The sequence below is a fragment of the Lepisma saccharinum genome, chromosome 1 (genome assembly GCF_977018435.1).
Source record: "Lepisma saccharinum chromosome 1, izLepSacc3.1, whole genome shotgun sequence".
Classification (NCBI taxonomy): Eukaryota; Metazoa; Arthropoda; class Insecta; order Zygentoma; family Lepismatidae; genus Lepisma; species Lepisma saccharinum.
The window spans coordinates 119,456,109-119,481,586 of record NC_139229.1 but is presented as its reverse complement, the minus strand read 5'-3'; the positions used below and the strand labels follow the sequence as shown (position 1 = coordinate 119,481,586).

At 38.0% G+C, this 25,478-nt stretch overlaps 1 protein-coding gene across 1 annotated transcript in view; it reads right to left on the bottom strand.

Moving 5' to 3' along the window:
* Nucleotides 1–6,638: 6,638 nt before the first annotated feature.
* Nucleotides 6,639–25,478, bottom strand: part of LOC145985354 (uncharacterized) — a 43,192-nt gene continuing 24,352 nt past the window's right edge. Inside the window, exons 2-5 of the mRNA XM_083119268.1 lie at nucleotides 23,674–23,763; nucleotides 18,416–18,645; nucleotides 10,647–10,755; nucleotides 6,639–7,258 (exon numbers count right to left, since the gene is read on the bottom strand). Coding sequence (XP_082975394.1) covers nucleotides 6,639–7,258; nucleotides 10,647–10,755; nucleotides 18,416–18,645; nucleotides 23,674–23,763 — 1,049 coding nt within the window. The remainder of the gene's footprint in view (nucleotides 7,259–10,646; nucleotides 10,756–18,415; nucleotides 18,646–23,673; nucleotides 23,764–25,478) is intronic.

Here is a 25,478-nt window from a genome sequence, read left to right as displayed (position 1 = left end):
TCCCCTTCCCCCTACACCTGTAGTTACGCGATGCAGATGTTATGCCCAGAACTTTGAAAAAAATTGTATCTGTTGTAAATGATCTCGACAAAGAAGAATTCTGCAAGAACTGTTGATGGAGCCCTCCTTAAAAGTCGAATTGGCATACATCTCAACAAACCTGTCCATTCTCTCTAATTCCATATGAAAGCTTGAATCGTCCGCGAACACTTTGGCAGCTTCCATTGGTGAAGTCCGTATAGTAGAAACGAAACTGAAAGAACTCACTGGATCTAAATGTCTAAATGTACAGAATTTTTGGGGAAAAACCAAGGTTTTCAAACATTGTGCCAAATTGCATGTGTTTTGGAAGGAGGTGAAGTAGAGGAAGAGGAAGCTTTGGAAAACTTCAGCGTTAGTGACATTTCGTGATTCAAATATGCAAGAATTGTTTCTTGTGACGTGGAGCCATCTTTCTCACAATATAAGATGCTTTTTAGACATAATCGTCACAGATTTACAATGGAGAATTTGGAAAGAACTATGGTGATCCACTGCAACTCTTCCAAAAAATAGCTCGCTAAGAGGTAATCATTTAGAAACTAATTTCAGGTGTTTAAAATGCATGTTATAGTTTGTTTTTGTTACCAAATGTTTTTATTTTTGTCACATATTTTCCTGTTTTTATCACATATTTTCAACATTTATGACACATAAAAAATAAATATTTCTGAGTTTTTTAGCACATAAAGTTCCGTTCCCTATGATGAGAATTGTATAAGGATTCAAATATATTGGCAAAATTTAATGAATTAACTATTTATATTTGTGGTATGATAATTCAATACATACTAATTTCACCCCTTTCCCCAGTTGAGTTAAATGAAAGGCTACATGCGCCAATATTGAATAAGTAGTTTTTACCATGGCAAATATCCACTAAATGTTTACGCCGATTCATACTACAAGTACCTTCGTTTTCTTTATTACAGCCAAGTATTCTATCTTTAATAAAGCACGTAGGAGGCGAGTTGCATCACATTGGTCAGCTCCTTCTTCCTCTTTTAAGCATTAATGGAAGGAACGAAAGTTTGTAGTGTAGTGGTTAGGTTCAGGATTGTGATCCTAACGGTCGTAGGTTCAAATCTTTCCGATGGCAGAAACTTTTCGTAAGTTGTTTTAGACATATTCTATCCATTGCGTTCATTATCGACGCCGTATGAAATGGAATGATACTGTTTGCTAATAACGATATAATATTAAAGAATAAAATCTCCATTCCAACTAACTTGGGAGTGAGGTAAAAATGAATAATTCTTATAAAGATGAAAATTTAATTCATGTTTTAGTGGTGCAATCGCAGGTAAAATCGAAAATCTCGCACGGAAGATTTTATCTTACTTTGAATTCAGTCAAAAAGCATTTCGCCCCGAGAATGTATTAGATCGCCATTTAAAAATGTTCTTGATTGTTTCATGTTGATAATGTGTTCAATAAATCAGTTTTTACGATAAGACTATAATTTTTGAAACTACCTCTTCTCTCCTCTGCACTCGCTTCTCTTCTTCTCCTCTGCTTCTATCTCGTAGCTGTCACCTCCTGTTCTCGACTCTTGTCTCCATCCCGCTCTTTTTCACGCCTCGTATCTCCTCTCCTGGCCTCGATTTCCGACTCCACTGCATTCTTCTCTTTTCCGCTTCGTTCCTCTCATTCCTCTATCTACACTACTCTCCACCCCCCTCTTCTTGTATCCTCCTCTCATCTCATCTGTATTTTCTTCTCTATTCCTGTTTCCTGTTTTCTCCCTTTTCCTCCCTCGGACCATCTTTCCTTTCCTCTCATTACTTCTCCTCTCCTCTTCTATCTTCTCTTTTCTTTCCTCCTCTACATTTGATCTTCTCCTCTTCATCTCTTTCTTTTCTTTTGTGTGGTCTCATCAGTAGAGCTCGGGTTTGTATATAATTACATATTCTATTCCTTCCTAGATACATACCTTGAAAGGAAAATGTCAACGAATTATATAACTGACATGATTTTGCATAAGTTTTATGTTACATATTTTTACATATTTGGCAGAATATTACATATTTTACATATTTGCTAATTTACTTTACATAAAACAACATATTTAGGTATTTTTTTTCTATCTTGATGCTTTTTTTATATATTCGATCTCTGAAACATGAGGAAAATTTGTAGCTCATGTGAAGTCATATTTTCTAATCAATTAGATGCATAGTGCTTACGGTCACCTAAAATTGAGTGCCAAGTCGAAGACAGGCTGAAGACCAAAATAAATATGGGAACTGTTATATATCGAGAAATGCTGGAGTCCCCCCCCCCCCCCAAGAAGTTCTGGTTATATATTTTCGTTTCGCTTTTAGGTTCAGGCAAAGCACCTAGAAACTTGGTATCAGAGAATAAGAAAGCTACTTTCCTATACGTAGCGAGGCCTCCCCGATGGCGCTGTGGTAGCGTCGTTGCCTTGTAATCAAGGATTCACGGGTTCGATACCCGGTGGAGGCACATAGTGGTTCGGATCCCACTTTACTGTAAACTGTAGGCTCAGTCCCGATTAGCCTTACTGTGCATAAAGTGGACTTAAAACACCAACTCAACTATAGGTAGCGAGTTACACAATATGTTCTCTTGTAGAAAAAGTAGAAAAGTAGCTATGTATTTTCATTCGATTGTTCTTAGATGCTTCTTTTTATAATTTATTTCGAAAGTTACAAAGAGCTCTCTTATACATGTTTACATATTATCCAATAATTTGCGATGTAAAAATCAATTAATAGTTGACGAAATTGGTTTCTTAAATATGTACACGTTGCTGTGCTTTTTGAGTTTATGAATTTGATACAAATTGTAATTTGAACAACTTATGTCCTTAAAATTATGTTGAATATGTTCAAATAAAATAAATATCTAGCAGAATTCTTGAAATTGCTTGCATACTCGATTGCTATTAATATTACATATTTTTTGATACTACATTCTTAGCTACATATTTTTTTATAATACATATTTAGGTACACATTGTTTCAATTATTGCTACATATTTTGTACTTTGATATTACATAAAAATCTGGGGTCTACTCATCAGCGATGAAATAGAAGATCGATTATCTTTAAAAGAGAAACTTTTATTTCTTAAATAAAGTATTTTGTCATTTGCGATATAATACTTAATGTTTTATATTTGTAATACATAACACTTAGTGTTACTCCATTTACGTATTTCACACATATCTATTGTGCATTTGGCAACCCTGAAATTGAGCCTAACTATACGCAACCCACCAACGCCCTGTGTAAGTTGGGTTGCCTAGTATAAAATGTCGCTGTCCTAAAACTTTTGACAGACGCTGTACAACGACACTCCTTGTTTGTGTGTGTGTGTGTGTGTGTGTGTGTGTGTGTGATGGTGTGTCTGTGTGTGTGTGTATAAACTACGAAATGATGGATTTTTTACGAGAAATTGCCGATCTCTTATTTTCACTTTTCCAAATATAGGCCTCGCTGATTACTTCACACAGGACTTCGCTTTTCCTAATGGCGGCCCTGTCTGTATGAATTTTAACGAACACAATGGAAAGTAAACGAATTTCTAGTTTGTGAACTTACTCATGGGACCCCTCAAAATATATATAAACTGAAAATCTTTATTATCCTTCCTACACATGAACAATAGCAACACTACTAACAACAATTACTGACGGCCCCGTGGCGGAGTGGTTAGCAGATGGCGCTACTACCCCAGGGGTCCCGGGTTCGAATCCCGGCCTGCTCATGGATATTTCTGAGTGTCCATTCATCAATTTCACCATGTCATCACTCATCCCCATCTTCGCAAGTTAGCCAAAAGTGGCACAAAAAGCGAAGTAAAATAAAGCAAATCAATCAATCAACAACAATTGCTACTACTATATACCAGGTATCCAAAAAAGTTCGTGCCGCTGGAACGAAAAGTGAAAGTCAAACGGCATGTGTCGGCAACCCTGTCTGGATGGCGTCAAAAGTTTACATTCCTGGCAACCGTCAGTCAGTGCAGAGTTGGGAGGCGTGTCGGTCGCATAGACAACAGGTCTGTAGGAACTACAATCCTGAAGGGAACATGTCAGTGTCAAAGGACGTTTTACGGCCGTGTTTACTATATGAGCTCAAATTGGGCAGCAATGCTGCAGCCGCTGCTCGAAAGATATGCTCCGCGTTTGGAGAGGCATCAGTGAGTGAGCGCACAGCGCCAAAGTGGTTCAGTCGCTTTGCATCGGGCGATGAGAGCCTCCAGAACAAACCTCGAGCTGGACGCCCCGCCACTATCGTCGAAGCCCTGCTGAAGGAGATCATCCAGCGCGATCCACAGCAAACGTGCAAAGAACTTGCACAAGGGTTTGGAGTGTCGGAGGAAACCATTCGATTGCATCTGCACAACCTCGGGAAGACTTGGAAGCTCAGTAAGTGGGTTCCTCACTTTTTGTCCGAGGAAAACAAACGCCAGCGGCTCACTATTTGCGCATCATTGCTGTCACGCCACAAGAAAGCCCTATTCCTGGACCAGATATTGACATGTGACGAGAAATGGGTGTTATACAGTAACCGCAAAAGAAAACATCATTGGTCGTCCCCTGGTTCTGTTGCATTGACTCCCAAAGAAAACATTCATCAACAGAAGGTTCTGCTCTGTGTTTGGTGGACCAGCGCTGGTGTTGTGCACTTTGAATTGCTAGAGCATGGTAAAACCATCACATACGAGGTGTACTCGTCCCAGTTGCAAAGGGTTGCAGCTGCACTGCGTCCGAAGCAGCCAGCACTAGTCAACAGGAAAGAAGTGATCCTTCTTCAAGACAACGCTAGACATCATACGGCGAAAGCGACCAAGGAGGTAATCAACACACTTGGTTGGGAAATTTTACCTCATCCTCCTTATTCCCAGAACATTGCCCCATCCGACTTTCACTTGTTTTTGGCCATGGATAACCATTTGCGTGAGCAACAGTTCCGAAACCGAGATGATGTCAAGCAGGTCATAGGACAATTTTTTGCTTCTAGGGACCAGAACTTTTACAAACGCGGGTTTTATAAGCTTGTATCTCGTTGGGAACATGTAATTGAAGCTGAAGGAGCTTATTTTGCTGAATAAAACACATTTGCCAGAAATTACAGAGTCTTTATTTCTCACTGCAATATACGGCATGAACTTTTTTGGATACCTGGTAGTATCGTTATTAATAGTTTACACACATTTAGCAAGCAAATGTGCCTGCAAGCAATTTGTACAAATCATTACCGTTAACCAGTGGCGGCGATTGGGTTCAAAAACCGGGGGAGGGCAAAGTGCCAAAACTGGGGTGGGCAAAGACAGTATATTTCCCTTTGTAGATGAGGTTTAGCATAGTTCAGGGGGGAAAGTGGCTAAAAGTGGGGGCAAATGCCCCCTCGCTCCCCCCTAATCGCCGCCACTGCCGTTAAAGTTTCGTAAAAAAGAAATATTCACTTTTGCTTTCAAATGCAGCAGTTGAAGCGAATGATTCTAAGTTTTTGTTTCTTTTTAACTGAAATACATGCGCGTGGCACATGTTGTATACATTTTATTGCCATTTTGATTTCCAGTGCATTTGATAAATATACTAAGTACAGTATGTAAGAACATTTTAAGTTTAGAGAACTGGTGAAAGGTCAAATACAGAATTATGTACTGATAAATAAACACAACTGACGTTTGATACACTTTCTTTTATTTATTAGGTACAACATGTAACAATTATTTTTAATTGGTGAAACTTGTAAATAAAGTTTGTGGGATGCACAATCAAACCCATTTAAAGTTCTGTTTATTGCAACCCAGGCTGCCTAGACGCGTACGATTTCAGTATATTTTGGTGAGGCTAAAATAACCGAATTAGAAAAGTATTGTTAAATTGACCTTATTAAATAATTTTATTGACATGAGGCATTTGCTGTTGTATCCCATTAAAATAAAACAGTAAAAACAAATGGGGCCTGGGAAGTCGTTAATTTTTGTGCTTTAAAATTACTGTTGTAAATAAAGTACAGCAATATGACGTGACATATGATTGGAATAATGTTAATTATGCGATCAACTGGAGTAAATTATACATCTAAAATAAATATAAATCTTCGCAATTTTCTTCATTTTTCAACTTCTGAATAAGCCTTACTTAAATGCTGAATTGAGTCTTGAATCGTATTTCAGAGCTATTGCGACCATTTTAACCATATTATTGTAATATCATTAGAAGATAAAATTTTTGCTTAACAATTAGCCTATAACAACGTACACAATTATAATACTCCTAACATTATAATAGGTTTACTCGGCACACACACACACATATGATCTTTAAACGGGTTTTGCTGCGCATATGTGGTTAAATTTTCATAGCTTTGTTAAACAGAAAAAAATGAAATCACATGTTTGATAACAGACTCTCTCTCGAATATCCTGAGATAAAAAATGGAATTACGAAGCGATCGGTGGTTGAAATGTGGACCTGAGTAACAACTGGAAAAAAATGCTAGAAATCTTACATTCATACAGATTTAAACTTCGTCCGTATTTTTAAATGTCATAACATTTAACACTTAAAAACTCTCTACCACGGAAAACAAGAAATGAATCACAGTCATTAAACCAATCAGCAGACGCAACTTCCTACTCCAGGGTATCTTCCTATAGAGTGGAAACTTTGCATTTGCTGTTCCATTTCCGAGACGGTCCTGGCGGCGGGAATGTCCTTGTGGCTGTGGGAGCTGCTGCCATCTATCGACGGATCGACCGAAACTCTCCCGCTCTCGTCAGTCTCCCTGCCGATAGATGTCACCAAGTTGCTGTTCGCCTTCATCGTTAGATTCTGCCCTTCGAATGCACGATTCGCGTGGTTCGCTCTGTTATCAATTAGATTGTTGTGGCCGCCGAATTTCCCATGATTCAGATAATCGTGTATCGCCGTTCGTCCGCGCGAATCCATGTAAGATGCCGGATCGTGCAGAGCGCCTTGGAACGAGTTGTCGAGGTACTGCAAGTGAAAGCCGTAATAAGGTGAGCTGCTGGTTCCAGGTGTCGCTAGCTGCGACAGGTGCGAGCCGTACATCTGGCTGAACATGTCAGAGTACGTGGCACCGTCTCGGAACGACGGCTTGCTGGCCTCCCCATGGTGATGGTACCCTTCGCTCTTCATTCCTCTGTGATTTTCATTGTATGCCATGTTGAAGAGAGCGTCGGGATCACAGACGAATTTGTAAACGTATCGCTCACCTGCAAAATAAGAGTGAAGATTAATACACCACCAACATAAACAACCGGCCAATAAATTTGTTGTTTATTTTACTTCGTTATTCTGCCACTTTTTGCTAATCGCGAAGAAGATGAATGGGACAATCACAAACATGTAGGGACGATATTAAACAACACGAGCCCTACAGAGGATTATCCTAGATTCAGGCGCCAGAGCCTCGTTAGTCTGAAAAATGCAGTCGAAAATGTAATATGTGGAAGTGAGGTTGACATTTGGGTGTCTTCAGAAAGGGCCACCCCTTACACACCTGTAGCGGATGAGAATACTCTTAAGAAGACAAGTTTCTTCGCATTTTAGGAAAGAATCATTTAGTAACAGCTACTTTGTCACGTTTTAGAACGCAGTAATAGGATCCGTGATAAATTCACCCATCCTTTATTTTTCTCCCGGGTTCAAGCCCCGACGTGGGCATGGGTCTTATGTCGTTCATATGTGTTTGTCCCTTCATCCATGTCATATCATCACCATTCATATCCATCGTTGTGACTAGCCATCGTGAGACTTACAAGCATGAACAGCAGCAACAACAGACAATACGAATACGGAATTAGGAGTAAAGATTAGATTTACAAAAACGTAAAAGAAGAGAAGACGGACAGCGAGAGAGATAGCTTGATTGAATGTTTGTTTTAAGTTCACTTTATTTGATTTGATTTTGATTTTGATTTTTGATTTGATTTAGTTTATTTTACTTCGCGTTTTGTGCCTCTTGGCTAATTTGCGAAGATGGGGATGAGTGATGAAATGATGAAATTGATGAATGGACATTCACAAACAACCAAACCCGACCGGGATTCGAACCCGGGACCCTTGGCGTCGCAGCGCGATGTGCTAACCACTCGGCCACAGGGTCGGGCTAAGTACACTTTATGCGCAGATAGGCTGGACCTATAGTTTATAGTGGGTGGGATCCGAACCACTGTGCGAAATGCCTCCACCGGGTATCGAACCCTTATTTACAAGGTGACGACGTGTGTGTGTGTGTGGGGTGTGTGTGTGTGTGAGAGAGAGAGAGAGAGAGAAGATGATGATATAAATGCCGTAGGAGCCTAATGTTATTTGGGTTGTTTATACACAAGGCGTTGGAGGCTTATGTCAATGCTCTTTCAATAGGGTCCCTACAACCAGAAACAGTCCATTGTACTTGCACAATTTTGTTCATACGTAAAAACAACTGTTTTTCACTACCATAATATGTTCAGATTGTAGGCTATCGGCTTATATTGCGCATAACGCGTTACTATTACTTTATTTTTCTTCTAAAAGTAACGCGTTATGATTAACTTTTGTTTTGCTTCTGAAAGCAACGCGTTGTAAGTAACTCTTGTTTTTGCTTCTAAAAGTAACACGTTATGAGTAACTCTCGTTTTTCCTTCTAAAAGTTAAGCTTTATGATTTACTTTCTTTTCCACTTAAAAGTATTGCGTTGTGAGTTACTTTTTTCCTTCTAAAAGTATCACGTTACGAGTTACTTTGTTGACCTCCTGAAAGTAACGCGATAACGTTATTTGAATTCTAGAAAGTATCTTGTTACTTTGTCATGCAATGCAGGCACCAATGCTGACGTTGTCAGAGATTGAGCTTAGCTAGTGACTTCAAAGAAAAACTAAAGCTGCCATTCATCATTTGTAAGAAATCAGATTTTATTCTATCGAAAAAATTGACCAGTTCTTAGTTTATCAAGGGAACGCAGGTAAAATTACGCGACACCGTTTTAATTACTCATGGTATTTTGATAATGCAATACTAACACAATTACCGAGAAAGTAAGTCATTACCAAGGTAACAGCTACTTATTTTGCATTGCTCACCAAGCCTGACAACAGCATATTATACAGGGTGTCATTTTAATGGCGCCCACGGACCACAGATTCGTGTAGAGGACATCAAAACAAACAACTTTTCTCAGTAACATTTTTCTCGTTGGTGCGTCAATTCGACGATACAGCCGTTTAAAAAAGACCGTTTTACCGCCTGGATGCTGGCAACCCAACACAACATTTGATCGTATCTGTGACGTCATTTCCTGCGGCGAAACAGCGCACGGTAGGGTTGCAAGGAACACACAAATTTTGTGAAAAATTACAAACTACCAACCACATTATTAGCTGTAAAACGAAGCGAGAAATGCGTCCAGTAAACCGAACATAATAGCCTATCAGCCAGACGATCAGCAATCATCTCAGGGGAAGGGGGAAGTGAACCAACGATATGAGAAATGGTAAAAAAACGTATTCAAAATTAATTGTCATTATCGGATTTTAACTCAGCCTACATGTCAAATATCAACAACAATAAATTTTATTGTACTTACTACTTACATTTGACTGTTTACGCCCAGCTACATGTCAATTATATTTGCTTATCTCGTTGCAAGGTTGATATCTACAGGTTTGCGTCCAGATGCCTTGTGGTACTTTTGTGGTGATAACGGGAGTATCTGAGGTTCACGTTGTTACATTACGACTAAAACACGTACAACCACAGTAACAATCTAATGATGAATCAGTAGCGAATATACTGCCCTGTTCAGAGTTGCAAACTATTACATGTGTATCCGGTGCGTAGATAATTCTGATTAAGTATGATTATTCCTTTATATTTCAATTTATTGATGAGGTAGATAATATTTACTTACACAGTCGTCGGAGAGTTTGTTTTAATACTATTTATATCCCTGTATTTTCAACCATTTTTGTCACTTGCCTCATAATGCCCTGAATATACATTATGTTATGTGTTGCTTACCTTTGGAATTGAGTTCTTTCATTTCTATTTTGTCATCTGTTCAGTGTGTCACAGACAACTAACATCAGAAGGACGAAGTGGATACACTAAATTGTAGATACCAACTTGGTAACTAGATTTGCAAATATTTGATATGTAAGCTAAGACAAAATTCGATAGATATGACTACTTCCACTTGAATTCTATTTTCTTTCTACCATTTTTCGTATCGTTTGTTTACTTCCTGTTAGGTTACAGAACGTGTTTTCTCGTTTTGTTTTACGGTACATAATGTGGCTGATTGTAGCTATGTCATTTTTCACAGAATATGTGTGTTCCTGGCAACCCTGGAACGCATCGCTTCACCACGGGATATGACGTCACAAATGCAATCAAATTTTGTGTGTGGTTGCCAGCATTCAGGCGGCAAAACGGGCTTTTTTGAACGACTGTAGCGCCGAAACGATGCACCAACGAGAAAAATGTTACTGAGAAAAGTTATCTGTTTTGATGTCCTTTATACGTTTCCGTGGTCCGTGGGCGCCATTAAAATGACACCCTGTATAAAAGATGAGTGATTACATGCTTTGAACACATGCTACACGATATAGTGCATATTACCTGCCACTTTCTGCATAATTCCCTTTTCATAGTAGTAACGCAGAGATCGACTTAGTTTGTCATAGTTCATAGCCGGGCGATTCTTCTGCACTCCCCATCTGCGCGCTACCTGTGGAATAAAATAAATGTTATAGTGAAGGTATTTTTTTTTAACAGTGGAATTCCCAGCCGTATATCGTCCATGACACAAATATCTATGAAAACTAACATCAGTTCCGTGAAAAAAGCTAAAAGAAGAATCCCCCCTTTTCTTGAAGGCCATATATTTCCTCATAAAATCTCCAACCGAGCTATTGAATATCAATGTAATTATAAATATTAAAAAACGATAAAGGAACGTAGGATATAGCTGAAATTACGACAAGTATGCGTCATCTTCACGTTATTGTAGGAAATTGAAACTTCCGAATTTAAAGAAACTCCAGAAAATATTGTGTGTCAAATTATTGTCATAGAGATGGTCATTCTTACCAACAAGCAAGAATGCGATGAACAATTTGAAGTCAGTGGCGGCGAGCGGGTGGAATCCAACCACTAAGGAACCTTGGTTTTAATCAAATGTATTTCTGCACATTTAAAAAATACGAATTTTTCAAATCATGGAGTTGAAATGTGTGTGGGGAAAGTTTCCGTAAGATCAACGAAGCATAAATATTAATATGAAAAGTCACTGGCATTGTAATCTTTAATTAATGAAGGGGTTCCTATTTGTCGAATGTCAAACAAATATACACTGCTGGACAAAAAAAAAACGGACACTTGCATTTTTTGTGATAACGCATAAATTCTGATTCGAAGGCTAACTAAATGTTGCAGAAATTATTGTAAATAAGAAAACCTGAATATATTCAACAGAAAGCAAATTAAAATTTATTGTTAATAAGTTAAATTAAAACATAGACGAAAGTTACAGAAAACTACCAAAAAATAAAATAGAAAAAAAAACTTAGCAATATATTTTTTTAATATTGTTAACTGGTACTGGTGGGGTATATAAGCTGTCTAGTAGCGGGGGTTACCTCCCCTGCCATCAATTACAGCTTGCAACCGCCGTGGCATACTTCGAATAAGGTTGGCAATCACTTCTTGGTCCAATTGCTCCCATTCTTCTAGAATAGCACGTTTTAGCTCTGGAACTGTTGCGCGGTTTCTGACATGTCGTTTAAGTTGATCCCGGATGTGCTCTATCGGTTTTAGGTCAGGACTTTATGGTGTCCATTCTAATCGCGTAATCCCAACATCGTCCAGGTACTCCGTGACAATATTCGCAATGTGAGGTCGGGCATTGTCATGCATAAAAACAAAATCTGGGCCTATGAATGGTGCATATGGTACTACATGATCTGCCAAACATTCTGTAATATACCTGCGAGCTGTCATTGCCCCACTCCCTACAAGAACCAACTCTGTACGTCCTTGTAAAGAGATACCTCCCCAGACCATGATACCACCGCCTCCAAAGGGTGTTATTTCAACGAAACAACATTGTGCATAACGCTCATTAGGTCTTCTATACACATGTTCACGCCCGTCTGATGAACGTAGGTTGAATTTTGACTCATCGGAGAATAAAACCTTTTCCCACTGCTCCACATTCCAATGTAAGTGTTGTGTAGCAAATTCCAGTCTTCGCTTCCGGTGACGTGCTAACAACCTGGGACCTGTAGCCGGCCTCCGAGTTGATAAACCACTTTCATTCAGTCTTCGAATTGATCGTGAAGAAACCATAGCTCTATGAACATTTTTCAAACGCTGTGCCACAATATTTGAAGTCGAACGACGGTCTATTAAGACTATGATACGCATTAAACGATCTTCCGTGCTGTTGTGCATCGTTTCCGACCAGAACCCGGTCTTCTACCATAGGAACCAGTTGCATCATACCGTCTGAGAGCTTCATGGATAGTACTTCGTGCTATATTTAACACCCTAGCAATATAGTGCACACTACGACCATCATCGCGAAGAGCTACTGCTTTTACTACCTGTTTACGTCTCATTTTCAAGCTAGCAAACTTACAATACATTTGCAAGAAAAATACCAGCAATGACAACGTCAATAATATCTGTTACTATAAACAAAAAGTCATGCCTCTCTAGGCATTAAACAAAATAACATCAACAGGAATTGAAAATCAATAAATTAAAACAAAATTGCATGAAATTAATTTTGAGCCTACTAGGTGTTCCAAATAAGTAAATACGAGTAAATAAATAAATAAATAGATAAATAATAAACGGAAAAACTATGGAAAATGTTCAATAATGAATGTTCAATTTTTCAATACTTAACTGAGAGCGTAATTCATAAGTAATTGCAATTCAGATGTCAAATATAAAGGTGTCCGGTTTTTTTGTCCAGCAGTATATTTTTTTACCACAATTAACATAATACAAATACATGCAATATTTGCTGTTTTATTTCATAATGCTGAAAATACCAACAGGCTATTTTGAGATTTCTACTCCACTACTTTTTATAGCATTCTTTACATATTTAACCATATCGTTATCATTATTATTTAATTTGATTTATTAATTTCTGCATGTTAATGGAGTCGTTCTAATCGTCAAATTGTCATTAGAGACAATGGAAATTATAAAGGGAAGTTATGACGCTCGATTTATATAGGAACCTTAATTCAGTTTTGTACGGGATCCCCAAACATGGTATCGTCGTCACTGCAGTACAGTTACATTGAATGGCAGAAATCATTATGCAGGTTGTTTTGTATTCCATTTGCTATGTAAATTCTTCACTCCAGTTTGTTCGCCTGTATCGAAAAAAACTACGCCTGCGTGTAACATATCGTTAATCCGATTTGCATGCGGTTGGATAATTCACCAAACAATCAAAACGTATACTTTACTATTCACTGCGTGTTTCGCATATTTATGGTGAAATCTTCGCCCGTATTTACTGGCGGCGCGTTTAAAATGCAAAGCCAATCTGTGCGTTCCCTCTCCTCAGGCTATTTTATTAATTGGCCAAAAACATCACAGTTTGAAGTCATTTATGGATAGTGGAAATAACACCTAAATTCGCAATGCAATTAACTTCGACCCCAAACTGGCAGAACGAGCGTAATGAATGGTTTAAAAGCTGCATCTGTCAACGCGTGGAAATTGTATCTGTACTGGTCATGTATTATTGGTCATCCCATTGTTTTGAAGAGTAAAATTGCAGAGCAGGTTCGTTGTTATGCCGGATTCAACAGCGATGCAGATGTTAGCTGTTTTGTCGTTTGGTGCCAGCGGTCATGTCCCCAAGACTGTTCAGTGACCTCTTGTCTTTAGAATGATTGTAGAACTATTTGAGTTTATAAATAAGTAGTGAAATTTGATGTAATTGAACTGTTTAGCCGATCGTAGGTATCAATTCGAGGCGTTTCATTCAGGTTTATATTATGGTTCCAGTAAGCAGTTGACTCTACTCCATGTTGTTGGAGTCAAGACATAGGGCACAATCATAATGACAAGGTGTGCCCCATTACCTTAAACTTTGGTTGTAAAAACAGAACCTTTTTGACTGAATGTGTGTGTGACGCGGAAAGTACTAACATTTTCAAACGCTAATAAATCTGGATCTATAAGTTGTACAGCCACGGACACTTCTGGGTTGTAACGACCCTAAATTGAGAGTCAATAGGATCTTTACAACCCAAAAGTGTCCGTGACTATACGATATACAAACCTGTGAAAATGAAACAATTAAAGGGTCCTCTTGAGTAGTTTATCTTATTTTAATACGTATTATACTCGTATATCATAAGTTTAACAGACGTTCACAATTATTTCCACTTACTATCCATCTTTGCCCGCTTGATATTTCCAAACTAAGAAAGATAGATATAAACATTTTACGGATAAAATATGAAAATTTGGCACCATCTTTAAAATCAAACAAATAGATTTCAGCTAAAGTTAACATTTTCTTAGATTTTGCCATTATTTTGTTCATAATATTACGCGAGCCGATTGCAGGATCGTAGTAAGGGGTAGGCTAGGGGGCTAAAGTCTAGGGCGCCAATCTATTATTTTTTTTAAAATTTTTTTAACAAATTCAGAATATGCGATGGAGAAATTTATACTTGGCAGAGGTAAAAAGAGAATGACAACATACAAGGTGTTACTTGACCCTTGTTCTCATTGAAGGTTTTCAAGTGATGTAGTGACCTCCAGAAACTTATTTTGGGGAGTCACTATGTGAAAATAGATGTCACCATTCCATTGCCTCATTTATATGTCGTCAGATACTTATAAAACAAGTTGTAATAATCCACAAAACGCTATACTACATTTACAATAATACAGTGTGTCCGATAAAAAAATATACCAATAAAGAATTTAAATAACTCAACAATCGTTAACGACAGAAATGTCAAATAACGTTTATTTGGAAGAGGGAAGAAAGGAATTTTTTTACCACCAGAAGGGGAAAAAATCGTGACATAATTAAGCGCATGCGCGGCTTTGTTCGTGAGTAGTCTGTACAATGGCCCCGTTTACTATTCGTCAGAAAGTTGAGTGCTGCTTTTGGTTTGCAGAATTGAAGTCTCCTGTAACGGTACAAAGAAGATTCCGGCAACAATATGGACAGGAAGCACCAGAACGTCATTACATTGTTAAATGGTATAAACAGTTGCTGGAAACAGGGTCTTTGTTGAGGAAGAAAGGTAGTGGTCGGAAGCGTGTGAGCGAGGATAAAGTGGTTGCAGTTCACGAAGCTTTCCAGAGAAGAAATCTGTGAGACGTGCTAGTTCTCAACTTCAAATTCCACGTTCTACTGTGCATGATATCGTACATAAAAGGTTAAGGCTTAGAGCCTACAAGTTTCAGCTAGTTCAGAAACTAAAGTGCAGTGATAAACCCGCTAGGTTTGATTATGCTAGTGAAGTGCTATCACGCATTGATGATGACAATGAATTCCTGACACGCGTAACATTTTCAGATGAGGCTACCTTCCACATTTTCGGAAAAGTGCATAGGCATAACTGTAGAATATGGGGTGAGCAGAATCCCCATGCAGTTGTTGAACATGAACGCGATAGTCCCAAGTTGAATGTGTGGTGTCGTTTAATTGGGCCCTTTTTCTTTGAGGAAGCTACAGTTACAGGTGCAAGTTACCTGCAAATGTTGCAACAGTATGCTGTACCTCGTATACCTCATGGGTTCATGTTTCAGCAGGATGCCCCCCCCCCCCACATTATGCCCGTTGTGTTACTAACTTCCTTAATAACAATTTCGCTGGTAATTGGATTGGGAGGGGTGGACCCATCAAATGGCCACCACAGTCACCAGACTTGATTGCTTCGGACTTTTACCTTTGGGGTTATGTGAAGACTATGGTTTACCAAACACCTGTGCAAGACCTCAATGATCTCCGTGAAAGAATTATCGATGCATGTGGCTCCGTCACTCATTAAATGTTGAAGAACACTTGGATGGAGGTTGAGTACCGTCTTGATGTTTGTCGCGCCACCAAAGGAGCACACATTGCGATCTACTAAGGTGAATTTTTTTCTTGTTCTTTGGTTAAAAAAAATCTATGATTTTCTCTTCCAAATAAACGTTATTTGATATTTCTGTCGTTAACGATTGTTGAGTTATTTAAATTCTTTATTGGTATATTTTTTCTCGGACACACTATACAATACAGTTACTTAATACTCCTTATTGCTTTATTGTTTAGTTGATTTCTATTGATTAGTGGTTATCAAAAGTAGTAATGAAAGTTTTAAAATGTTAATTGTTATTTTGATGTGTTTGATTTTTGTTATTTAGCGTCGCTGTTATTTTATTTATGAATAAAATAAAAGGGGGAGTGGAATCTTCCTCTGGCAATTACTCTGAATTATAGGGAAGGGTACAAAATGATGAAAACACCAGCTTTGAAAGTGGAAAAATGATTGAATGTTATGTGGAAGTGGATCGAAGTATCAGAATCTCAGAAAACCGCTCCATACATAGGACGACTCACTTGGCACTATTTTCCGACGATGGTGCCAGTGAATCCCAAACCGACCTAAATAAAAGTGATTTGAAAAAGGTAGAAAACACACATTAAAAGGCAGTTTTGGATGTTTATGTGATATTCGTGTTGTTCGAAACAGCACAAACTCTGAAAATTCTGCTGGTCAACGGAATTGAATGTATGAGCAACTTTGAACTCTTCCCTCTATCCATCTCCATTTTTCTCAATATGAAGCTCATTGCTGTGGGAGGGATTGATGCACCAAGTTGATCTCTCAGATTGTGAAGGAGTTTTGCAAGAGAAGGACGGAGCACCTCAACCGCAACGCAAAACCGCTATCAGCCCGAATCTCCCAAAAGGTTAAGCAGAGAAACTTCTCCGATCAATATGCCGTTAACAGCCCTTCAAGTTTCCTTTATTCAAATGCTAACGTACCGAATATGACGAATCACAGGTGCGGTCCCAAATGTGAAATAAATCAAACCACACGTTATATCACATGTATTTAGGTGTTGGATTTTTTAATTTTAAAATTTTGATGTAGACCCTTTTGAAATTAACATATTAAAGTAAGGATTAAAAGTAAAAGTAAAAGATTTGATTTTGATTTGACTTTTGTTATTTAGCGTTGCTTTTTTGGCTAATTGCAACGAGGAGGAGGATAAACGATGCTTTATTGACACTGATGAAGGGACACTCACAAAGAACACCCATACCCAGGCCTGGATTCGAACCCGGGACCCTTGGCGTCGTTTAGCGCGCTGTAATAACCACTCCGCCACGGAGGTCGGCTTGTTTAAAAGGAATCTCACATAAACCGTTATTATTATTATTATTAATCCAATACCGTATATAAAAAAGTTATTTTTTCCAAAATATATATGTATGTCCCTTTTAAAGTTTATTTTGTAGCAAGAAAAAAATGCTGATTTTCGCCATTTATTAATTTATAGAATTTTCTGTGTGGAGTAAACTAATACTGTTAAGAATTGAAAAATAACTAAATGGATGAGGTTTTATAATGCGGAAAAGAAAACCCGATGTAAATATCTCTTACGGTTTTCATGTTACAAGCCATCAAAGTTTGGATTGCGCTACGTTTGAATACAAGATTTGAAACTCGACTTGTGCATACCGAGAGGTAATAACTTTTTTTACCTTATCTGATTGCGCATCCTCTCACTAATGACCAGCAGAAGATGTCGAGAAGTCAAAGAATATCAATTCAAGTCTCTGAGAAAGCATGAGCATTTATTTGTGTTTGTTCTATTTGCTAGGGAGGTCTGAACCAAAGTGGTGAGCAATGACAACACAACAACCAAAGGGAACGCCACAAAACACGAAAGAAATTCTTTTTTGTCTTTTCGTTCATCTGGGCCAAGTTAACACTAATGCTAACATTAATGAATCAGAATATTAGAGATTTGAGATTTTTAAAAATTAGTAAGTGATTTCATTCTTAAATAAACGCTTATGCTCTCGCCATAATAGTAGGAAGCAGAGCTGTCATATGCAAACCGCTATGATGCAAATGAATAATGACAATGATCAAAGGGCTTGCGAAGCTATCACACCTAATTCAATGCCTTATCTGGGATCGAATCCACCTGGATTCGAAAACGGGTGTATAACGAGGCGAGCATTGCTTCACCGATCATTCCACAATAGAGGTTAGCTGCAGGCCTCCAGAGATGCAGCCGCGGGCCCCAGATTGTGAAACACCACTCTGCCCTACAAAGTAACATGTCACACATAAGTTTTTTAAAAAATAACCACAACAAGATTTTCTCCTCACCTCTTCCGGTTCAATCAGCTTGAACTCCATCCCCCGCCCAGTCCACGATATGCATGAAGCGTTGGCCGGGTCGTCCAACAAAGCGACCAAAAACTGCCACAGCTGCAGAGAGCCTCTCCTTTGATATGCCGGGGCTGATCCGACGTCCCCACCCCAGCCGGAAGCGACAGATGAGGTGGATGGGGGCCTGCTGCTTGCAGACGCTGGCGTCGGAGACTCTCGTTTGTAATCTGAGAGAAAGAAGAAAGGTAGACGTTTATTCTGAAAGATAGTCTTTTTGTCAAAGTTTTAAAAAAATGCTTCGTTAATTAAAAAATTCGTGCATCGAAAGAATAATGGGTATTTAATTAGTCTTATAATTTGGGAAACTTTCATTAATACTACTTATTAGGAAAATGGGGGTTATTACGATTGGCTTTGACTTGTAATCTCGAGAATCGCTTGTCATTTTTTGATCGCATTATTTACAGTGATAGAGTGTCTGCAATGATGAAACTGAATAAAGATGACAAAGAAATAAATGTAAAAGTGTTGAACGTTGGCTCGTATTATTGCAGACAAATCAGCTTTATAAAGTGGATAGAACAGGTTTTCAAAAGCATGAAAATAATGATTTTGAATTGAATAAAAATAAGAAAATACGCACGTCGAAAGGAATACTTGGATTGTAAAGGAAATACGCATTTATAAAGCAATGAACATGAAAATTATAAAATATAAAATTGCATTAACGTTCGACATAATACGTAATATGCATATGAGTTGAGCAGCCAATGAATGTCAGTTAATCATTACTAAAAGACCACGCACGATAAAGAAACAACATGAACTGCCAGCAGATGAGAAAAAAGTTTAATATGTCTTTCCGCTGCATGTACGTGCGACTAGTCTAGTATATTGTTAATATGTATGGTATAAAGTCGGGACACACACAACAGCTTTTCTATAGACTGTAATAAATACTACCAATTTCTTGTTCAATTAACAATTACCGTGCGTTCATTTCGATCTGCAGCCGAGAGATCGGGAGAAGCGTGGCGGGCGGCACTGACGGAGATGCCGACATTTGCGGCCTGAAATGCCCGCTTATTTTTATGGACATATTGAATTGAATTGAATTGAAAAGTCTTTTTATTTACTACAGAGCGAGATTCAGCCTTGGGCTGCTCTACCACCTAACTCTGGTGAATAAAAGTTACAATACATACATTTATAATACTGAATAATACTGAAATCAAATAACATAACATGAATGAATACGACATAAATGAAAAATAATAAAATTATAAGAGAATACAATGACAGATACATTAACACACACACACACACACACACATACACACACATACACACGTGTACATACGCAATTTCCAGATCGATACTAAAATAGCATGCACACAGGTTGAAATATTCGTTGTGTCAGATAAGTGTTTGCAAAATACATGCTTTTACTTTACTTGATTCCTGTTGCTTAGCCGTACGAGCTAATGCTCAATTGTTGTCTTTGCAATAAAAATAATACGACTTGTTCTTTGAAGTTTTGGGGTGTTGTAGCAAAAGAAACATAATCGGGAAGAGCATTCCAAACCTTTGCAGACCAGAGGGAGAATGAGCCTTCGAAACTGACAGCAGAGTGACGGGGAATGTCTATTTTTCGCCGACCTCCAGTATTGTATGGATGTATGGAATTTCTAAATGTCAGTTTCTCGTGGAGATAGGTGTTTGCAATTTTAATACCTTATATATTGTAGAACACTGATGCAGTAGGCGTCGCCTAGACATGTTAAGGATTTTGTATGTATTGAGCAAGGGTAGGATGTGCTGATTTCTCCTGATCGAGAGAACGTAACGAATGCAAGAATTCTGTATTTTTTGTATTCTGTTCGATATTTTACGTTGTAAATTCGTGCCGTACACCACATCACAGTAATCGAAAATAGGATATATTAGAGTTTCGATTAGATATAATTTAGTTTCTCTAGTGAAAAAGTCTCTCCTCCTGTAGAGTGATCTCATTATTGTTAGTGCTTTTGTGCATTGCGCTGAGATATGTCCTGCCCAGGAAAATTTGGGATCAAAAGTAAGGCCTAGATTTTTAACGGTTGGTGCATAAATTATGTTTTGGTTTTTAATTTTGATGTATGCAGACATTTATATAAATATTGCAAAACGAGCACTAACCTGTGTTAAAAGAGTATGGTTTTAATTTTAGTAGCTTAGTGACTGTATGTGCCGATGATTTTGACACGCCCACCTCTTGTGAAACACGGCGTAGAGGTTTGTTTGGAGAACGTTCTAACGCTGCACCAATATCATCGAGTTTTGCTTCGGTTAGAATCCGTCGTTTTTGCTTAGGTGTTTTAAAATTTAACGATACAGTTTCTCGTAATTTAAGGACAAGATGTCTAACCGTATCTCTGTGTGGAGTTGAAACGCATGGGAATTTCTGTACAAATTACCTACACACGTCTCGACACGAGTTTGTTTTCACGTAGGTACGTGTCATACATAAAAAAATCTTTGTTCTAACGTGAATCTTGCGGCTGGCATTCCAATCGTCTCACTGACACGTCAACACATACACACTACAATAACACAAACAAGTAACTGCAAGTAACCAAGAATAACACTCTTGCGCACAGTACGAAATTAACACGCTCTTGGTTTACATTGCTCGCCACTATATTTACAACTCTGTCTTCATCTAGTCGCGAAGGAACAAAAAACTCGAGCTCGGAGATTTCGGATTGCAAGGAAGCTCACGAACACTATTGACTTTTAACGGTTTCTTCTACAGCATAATCTTGATACAGTGTTGCACATTCAAAACCTCCAAACGATCCCCATCGGCACAAAACTCTTTCAAGGATATAAACTTAAGCAGGACGTTACTGGTCAAAACTATGATTAAAATGTTTTATTATCTGTGGCTCTTAACATCGTTTCTAAAGCGTATTTTTTTGTGTATATAAGAGCAGAACTTGGATGAATTACAGAAGAACTTTTGCGTGTTATAACACAGGTTAGTGATCGTTTTGCAATATTTATATAAATGTCTGCATATGTCTATAAAAATAAGCGGGCATTACAGGCCGCAAATGTCGGCATCTCCGTCAGCGCCGCCCGCCACGCTTCTCCCGATCTCTCGGCTGCAGATCGAAATGAACGCACGGTATTAACATGTCATCATACCATTTTTTGCAGGCGATGAAAACTAGCAGGTGGGACACCAGAAGGTCAAGAGGTAAGTGCATTTATCTTATATCTCTATATAATTAATGTCTTAGCAACTAAAAACATCAGAAGTGACCTATTGCATTTTACAAGTAATTTTCCCTTGTTTTGTTTTTAAATTAATTACTGCAGAAATCGTTCATGGGCAGTTTGGTTGGCTAGGACTTGAAGCATTGAATGTCAGAGACAGCTCTACGCTGGGAGATAAATGCAGTAAAATCTTAAATTTCCTGGTTTCAGAGGGATGCATCAATCTTCACAGGGGCAAATTCGTAGTGTGTCAGGGATGAATCGATTAACTTATTTATTTTAACATCGTTTGTATGGTACATTTTTTATCCAGAATTTGTACATTCTATTAACTCCTGTTTCAGAGATATTAAATAAATCATCATATTTCTTGAAACTGTATATTCATAGGAATAGAAATTTTCAAATGAAGAATGGGATTGTAAGGGGAGAAGTTACTAGAAGGTCCGTGAACCTGTAATGCTCTGTTCGGACCTACTACGAAGACATAATGCAACATATACACTCATATATATCTTGAAACCTGTGCCCCGCAGAATAGCGAATGGACGGATTCAGTAGGGAGAGGGTGATTTAATTGTTTGACAACAACAGGTAAATTGTTAAGATTGATTCGCTGTTCTACCTTTCCATGCGCGACTATAAACACATCAATTACATTAAATGTGATAAGCAGAACGTTGAACGAGAAGAGTGTATTTTCGTGTATTATTATAATTTGTGTTATCTATGTGAGTAGGACTAATGTTGAAATATAGTCACAACCTAGTTTGAAACATTTATTAAATCACTGGATTCAGTTGTTGCTATTATCTAGGTTGTAGTGAAACAATAAACAAAGAAAGAAAACATCACCTTCATCTCTCAACACGTCGTATTTGGAAATAATATATATTTTCTTTTCGGAAGAATTTGAAAACTCATTTGCTTGATAGTATTGTGCGTCCGTAAAAGTATAATCCCTGGTTTGATATAGTCCGAAATATGTGGTTTGTCTGCAATTGGTATTTTGTGGTGTTATTTGCATGTTCCTACGCAAATACGTACTTTTTATCTCATTAATCGATTAATATTTGCAATATTTGTGCCACAGTATTGCAGTATGTGCTCCATCATAATAATTATTCAGAAATTGATGTTACACCGATTGCTGTTCACTAATCTTAAATTTTGCTAATTTACATTTTTTCGTGAAAATATACTATCTTGAACCTTGATCAGCAGAATTAAGTTTCAGACCTTAGCTTCGTAAACTATTGATAACAGAAGAAACATGGTCTGGATATGGGAGGGGAATCAAACGATGCATTCACCTAGTACAGATTACCCTTTGTGCTTCAGTGTAATAATTTTAATGACTAATATTCCATATATTTACACTGTTTAGCTGACCATGCTGTGTTAACAATTTATTCTGGTAGTCAACATGAGGGAATTTTTTCCATTCATAAATTATCACGTGTTCTAGAGACCATCGCGAACCAGGAAAAACTTTTCCAAGTAACAATTAACATTAGAACGTGCATTTGTTTCTCTTTTAGGTAATAAATGCCTTCAATTTGTTTTACTATCCATGGAAGCAACGCATAACATGAAATGCACCAATGGCAGATTTGAAGGTGAAATTTTTGCCCGGAAGTATTCACAAACAAGAAAGAAAGCTATTGTTATCTTGACTTCTTAGGTCGTGTGAGCGTGTCACAACAATTGATATTGTATTTCCTATCTAATCAGAAACTATACTCTGCACGAGGCTGCGTTCAATTGATCTATAAACGTACAACCCAAGAGGACAAGGAATGAATAAATGGCGCTGTGTACTCGGAAGCCAACAACCGATAGAGCGTGAAGAGTTAAAATTAAAATATCTTATGAACTATTGATATTTAATTTAAAGCTTTTAAATGTGTGTGCTAGAAGAAAACACGTCCAAGAAACCTGAAAAAAAAATGACACGGCTACAATTTTAGGCAAGCAAGAATACTCATACAAACCTTCTGATAAGGTCTTATCTCTTGTTGTGGAGATCGTTTGTGAATAATGGGTTGATCCTTGTTGAGAACTGTAAGAGCTAGTAGCTACCCCTGTGAAAGAAAGAAATATTGAATTATTAATAGAGAAAAATTATAAACAATGGCTGAAACTCCAGTTGGAACTTTTCATTGCCCCCTAATGCCGAATCCTGTATTTACTTTTACAGCACCAAGCAGCATTCTTCGGAATTTATACATCTAAAGACGCAGAAAAGTGTCGTATTTACATGACCCCATGTGAGGGGATTTTCTAGTTACTTTCAATGCCCGATTTTGAAACTGCGTATAAACCTCGTTATTTTCCCCCTCCTTGAACCTCCATTTGTATTTGCCTCATTTTACTTTAAATGTGAGGGTTATAAATAGGGCTAGGAAGTTGATGAAAAATCACCTTTTTTTCTGGGCCTTGAAGTCGATGCTAAACCTGAGAGTAGTCCGTTCGTTTCTCTTCAGATAGAACCAAGAAACATAGTTTCTATTTCCGAAGACACAATGAACTGGAATGGGGGACTGAAGTTAAACAAATAATGGAAGAAGGTGTTAGAAAGAGTGAAAAGGACAAGAGAGAAAGAGGAGAGGAGAAGGAAGAAAAATGAAGGAAAAGAGCGTGAGATAAAAAGTCCAACCACATTCTATATGGAAGTAAATATGTTTAGCCTTTTAGGTGAAAGTACAGTTGACAAGGGTAAGCCACCTGCTAGAAAGTTCCAGAACAACTTTCTAATAGTCTAGAGGGAGTAATGTTTGTGTATATATAATGCCCTGTTTTTGTATCTTGTTACATTTGTACTTGGTGCAGAGTCTGAAGAAGACCTTGCTAGAAGGTTGAAACGTTACGTTTAGTTTATGTTTTTAATAAAATAAATTACTGCCTTGGTCAGCATATTGAGTTTTTCATTTTTGAGGTTTCTCTTTGCTCGTTCCCTGTTGTTTCTCACGCATTTGCTAGCATAACTTCCATATTTAAATTTCCTAAGAAGTACACCATTCATCGAAAATATGGTTAATGCAAACTTCAAATACTGTGAGGTTCCCTTGGTGTGGTTTTAGTCACAACAAGAAATTATAATCTGAAGCATGCTTAACACAACTATATTTTCCGATACTCACCGACTACTATGTCGTGCAATCTACTACGGCTTTGAAGAAAATAAAAGGGAAAAACTTCGGTGTACCTATGTCACAGGTATTAAAACAGCCCCGGAATTTTTCTAACAAAGGTAGCGTATTTATGTTATGAATTTCGATGTATGTGCGTGTGTGTTTTTATGGCGGAGGAGGGGGTTTATTGTGGATAGTGGAACGTATCTTAAAACGACCACCCGGATTCTTTTTTTTTTAGCACACACCTGGTGGAAATCGTGGTGTTCTTGAATGTGAAACCTTTGGAACTCCTACCTAGGGTGCTGAAGGGTTTTGAAAGGATCAAGTATGTGTACACATCAACACCGTCAGTTAGGAACTGCACAATGCCTCAAACGCTCAAGAAATCTTCTGCCCGAGGCATTAATTTCCACCAGTCGCCTTGATGCGGAAATAAGATCCAACTTCTTTCTCGTTAATTTTCTTATTTAATATGAAATCACATGAGAAACGCATTGAAAACGTGTTCTGTTCCATCCCAAGTTTTGGAGAAGGTGCAAGATGGAAATATCGGCCTGCCTTTGTCATTAGAACGAATAACAAGGAAATAGATTTTGCTGAAGGAGGCTTCGTGGGGATGGAATGGGGCCACAAAGGGAGGAGGGTGGTGTGTCAGGGGAGAG